Source organism: Helianthus annuus, chromosome 5 (assembly GCF_002127325.2).
Source record: "Helianthus annuus cultivar XRQ/B chromosome 5, HanXRQr2.0-SUNRISE, whole genome shotgun sequence".
NCBI classification, from domain to species: domain Eukaryota; kingdom Viridiplantae; phylum Streptophyta; class Magnoliopsida; order Asterales; family Asteraceae; genus Helianthus; species Helianthus annuus.
This window is the reverse complement of record NC_035437.2, coordinates 72996456-73001006: the sequence shown is the minus strand read 5'-3', so window position 1 is coordinate 73001006 and position 4551 is coordinate 72996456. Positions and strand designations below refer to the sequence as shown.

Below are 4551 nucleotides of genomic sequence, written 5' to 3'. Positions count from 1 at the left end.
ATGCAAACAAAGGTTAAAAATGCATTTTTTTTTTGGAAAAATAGGAGGTTTTTCTTTAAGGTTTTTATTTTTATTTTTTTTAATTTTTTCTTTAAGGATTTATACACATGTGTATATTGTTAATCTTTTAACTATACGTATGTGTATATTGTCAATTATATATATATATATATATGTATATGTATGTTTAAAATTGAAAAATAAGTGTTATAAACCCTAAACCTTAATGCTAAACCCTAAGAGCATCCACAATAGGATGTATGTTGATGTTTTTAAGAAGAGAGAAAGGTGATGTGGATGAGAGAGGGTGTGAGGTGGAGGAGAGAAGGTGTGGTGGTGTATGTAGGGAAAACATGTATTTGAGGAGAGAGAAAGGTGTTGTGAGAAGGAAGGAGGAAAGAGGAGAGAGAAGAGAGAGTGTTGTTTTTGGATGATAATATGAGCAAGAGAGAGAATGTGTGTGATTGGTGGGGTAATGCCACCTTGTCACAATAAAAACATCAAAAAACACCCCTTATTGGGGATACTCTAATGATAAACCCTAATGCTAAACCGTAAATTAAAGCAAAACCCTAAAACTAAACCCTAATGCTAAACCCTAAAGCTAAACCTTAATGCAAACACAAAAACTAAATCATAATGCTAAACCCTAATACTACGATGAGTCCAGGAATGGATGGAAAGATAAAGATGTGATAGTTGTGTTGCACATTCAAGTTATAATTTCAATTTTCTTAACAAATTCCAATTCTAACTTTTTTTTTGGACACATTTCAATTACTTCAAAAATCAGTTGCAAATCAAACAACTCTTAAGTAGTTAAAGTGCGTTCATATATAACCACACAAGCAATCCATGATACCATCCAAAAACCTTATTATTGTATCAAGACATAACAAATAGTTGAAATCCCAAAAGGAGTTACAAAACACAAAATAAAATCGACCTCTATATTAATTTCCTGTATGCATAATTATTCAAAAAAATCTTATTAACAAAAAAACAATAATAATTTTTACAAAAAAAAAAAAACTATTCATTATGTTTCCTTTCCTCTTGTATGAACTGGAATATACGAGCAGCTGATTCAGATGCCAATTTCGGATTATGTGGTACAACTTTGATCACTTTTATCCGTTCATTAGATCCCTGCTTTCGTTCTGTACATTGATCAGAAGTTTGAGCCATCGGTGTGGTTGGAAAAAGAGGAAGTTCATCTCCTTTTTTTCTTTCATTAGAGCTGCTTCCACTACTTCCCTGCAAATCACTCTCTATATTACACGCGGTTTTACTATTTTTGCTATAGTTCACACTGTCATCGATCGCTGGAGAACTAATATGTTTGGTTATCGCTGGAAATCCATATGATGTTAAAAGGGAAGTGCTCGGAAATACACTGATTCCTTGTTGGTAAGATGTTGGAATATTATAACCATTGGTGAGGAAGTCCGCATTTGAGGGTGTTAGGCTCATGCCATACACTGGTGGCATGAGGCCGAGAGGTGGTGGAGAAGCTCCGGCGAGGGGTTTGTAAACTAGTCCCTCAGATGGTGACCTAACAGGCACCAACCATTGGTTTCCTGGTGGAGGTGTTGGAAGGAAGCACCATGGTGGTTGTTTGCCACCGTTGATAGTCGGTGGTGGTGGTGGTGGTGGCGGTGGGAGGTCTACTAAATTCGGGTTGTATATTTTTCCGGTATCATTGTTTTGTTTCCGATGAAAAAGATGTGGGAACATGTCTTCAGATGGCGACTTCTTTAGTTTGTAAAAACTATTTTCTATCAAAAGATCAGGTGATTCTGCTAGTATTTTTTGTACCTGTCAATATAAACCTCATATTATGAGAAACCAATTTCGTTAAAGTGTTGGATTTTACATAAATTTGATTTAACATACCTTTATTAATCGATGCAACTCGAAGAGTTGTGACTGGAAAACTCTTTGTTGTCTGAAATATCATGGTAAATGAAAACATTCATGAACACTTATAAGTGGAATTTGATTATTTGTTGAACATTCTAAAGGCCGATTTTTCAATATCAGATAATTACTTTCAGAACAGAATGCCAAACACATATTAAAGATACTTACTGAATAATTGTTCGTCTTGCTATGCAATATTGTTCTGGACCGATTATTTGTGAAACTTCCCCGGGGTTTATATTAAATCCTGAAAGAAAGTTTGTCTCTAATCTGTTGGTAGTTTTCCGAGCATCTCCTAAATGTAAAAAGCCATGATCTTCTTCACTTTTATTAACAGTAGCAAGAGCTTCATGAGTATCCCTATCAACTTTTCTATTATCTCCGAGAAAAGTCCATATATTTTTTGTACCATCTTTGTAGACCATGTTTTCTTGAAAACCTTTTCTTTTAAGTGGCAACCTAGTACTGGGATCATGGGACGTTTGTGGTTCATCTATCAAGATCCTTTTCTTTATTGAGGGAGACACATCTTCGTTTAACATTTCTGAAAACCGACCTCTATCAGAATTATAACATGGCATGGGTTCTCTAGCAATGTCTTTAGATGTCATAGTGTTTTGTTTATTTTCATGGGTGATCTCTTTATCGGTTATTTTCAATTGCTTTTGATAAACATTTGTGCTGAAACTCCCTCTATTTGTATCGTGTTGGGCGTTCCCAAATGTAAAACTTGGAACCAGGTAATCATCTTCATATTCAAGCTTCTTGACTATAGTGTTGTTCCTTGTAGTTCTAAACTCTTGAGGTTTTGGATGTCCAGTGTTGCATAAGGTTTGACAATTAGTAGTTTCTATCGTTTGTTTAACGGTTGTTAATGATATATTCAAATTGATACCACTTGAGTGATAAGAATCGAGTCTTGTAGCCATTCTTGTTGATCCACATGACCGCCCAAAAGACGAAAGCATACTTCTTTTGTAGTTTGCATCCTATAAAGTCGTTGATTAATCACAACTATGAATCAATACTTATAATGACTACTTATTCGAATTTTAGTCATAACACAACTAAAATTACTAATGTAAATCAAAATTAAAAACACTCACATGATAAGAAGATGATGTGCTAGGACCCAAACGATTACCATTGTTGGTAGAAAGAGGTAAAACCGGTGACACAGATCCGGAAACAAACCTTTGTCCGCTTTGTGAGGGTACATTAAACTGTTGAGATATAGCCATTTTATTCCTTGGAGGTGTTCTCGGGTCTCCTTTATCGGCATCACTAATATGAAGCCTCGGAAACAAAGGATCCATTTTCTTCCCTTCATCTTTTACATTCCCCATCACTATTTTATGGATACTAACTGATGAAACCTAATATAGATCTCACATTAACCAATAAAACATAGGAAGTCTTGTTAAACTCCCATCGATCCAACAATGCCGATTGAAGAACAAAAATCCAACACATCAGTGAAACATCCTTGTGAAAGCAAAAGCAACGAACACGGCACAGATTGATGGAGAAACCAAAAATATGATCCGCAGAGAGTTAGAAATGGAGAAATATGTGGGGAGAGATATCACATCACAATAGAAACAATTTACATGTTTTGAGGTAATCGATGGTTATATATGGATTGAGTGCGACTGAGTCTTCTCTCTCTACATCTAAAAATGGAGCCACAAGTGGTACCAATTCCATGCATACATACATTCGTACATTCACAGGAAAACAAGGAACACAGAGAGCCAATCTTTCTCCGTCAAATCTGCATCAGAGATATTTTCGAGCATCTGATGTATGTAAAAACACCCACCCTCTCTCTCAATCACTATTTTTGCGCTCAACTATTACTTAAATATATATAGTCCTTTCATTATTTTTTAACTTACAGAAACTACCCACTTTTTGTAAATAGTTATCACTACTATAAGCATATAATGCTCGTTTATTTAAATTTTTTTCGTGTGACTTTTGCGAAATATATGCAACTGTTTTGAAATGAAGACGTGTAAGATTAAAAATAAGATTATGATGAAAAGAAACCGTGTTTGTTGAGATGTGAGAGAGTCCATTATCATGAATATTCTATACTTGGCTCTTGATGGGTTGAACCTAATAATATCCGGATAAACAACCTTGATACTAACGATTGAAGCATTTATTCGTATCAAGAGAGGTGCACAAAATAGGGTTGGAACCGGTTCCGGTTCTGGTCTATGAGTCAATAATCAGGTATCGAGGAACCAGTTCGAGTATGGAACCAGTTATCATTGAGGTAATTTACCGGTTAGGTTTTGGTTCCGAGTTTCTTTATGGATTTTAGCCTATTCAGTTGAGTATAATCGACTTGGAACTAGTTTCAAATCATAGGGTTGCAACCCGAAATATAACCGACGAATAAGGTGGGGTATGGAAGTGGTTTAGTCTTTTTATCCACCCAACATTTGGACACCATCTGGAACTATATTGGCCCGGAAAAAGATCGAATCGAATTAAAGACAAATAACACAAGGTCATTCGTTTAATATTACTTTACACGTCCATAGGGTGTCAATAAGGTTAGGTAGGCGGATTGAATTGTTCAACTCGAAGACGGCCCATATTTTTATTCGTGTTAAA

At 35.4% G+C, this 4551-nt stretch overlaps 1 protein-coding gene across 1 annotated transcript; it reads right to left on the bottom strand.

The window, feature by feature from the left end:
- Positions 1-1032: 1032 nt before the first annotated feature.
- LOC110943034 (protein HEADING DATE 3B) lies at positions 1033-3269 on the bottom strand. The gene is made up of 4 exons (XM_022184792.1): positions 3030-3269; positions 2092-2912; positions 1897-1948; positions 1033-1818 (listed from the first exon to the last, which is right to left on the bottom strand). The coding sequence occupies exons 1-4, from the start codon at positions 3267-3269 to the stop codon at positions 1033-1035; spliced, it is 1899 nt and encodes a 632-aa protein (XP_022040484.1).
- Between the last annotated feature and the right edge of the window lie 1282 nt (positions 3270-4551).

Excerpts from the sequence above, each read along its gene's own strand:
- LOC110943034 (XM_022184792.1), bottom strand. The coding sequence starts at position 3,269 with ATGGGGAATGTAAAAGATGAAGGGAAGAAAATGGATCCTTTGTTTCCG. Across the intron at positions 2,913-3,029 it reads GCACATCATCTTCTTATCAT|GATGCAAACTACAAAAGAAG; the intron begins GTGAGTGTTTTT and ends ACGACTTTATAG. Across the intron at positions 1,819-1,896 it reads AGTTGCATCGATTAATAAAG|GTACAAAAAATACTAGCAGA; the intron begins GTATGTTAAATC and ends TTATATTGACAG.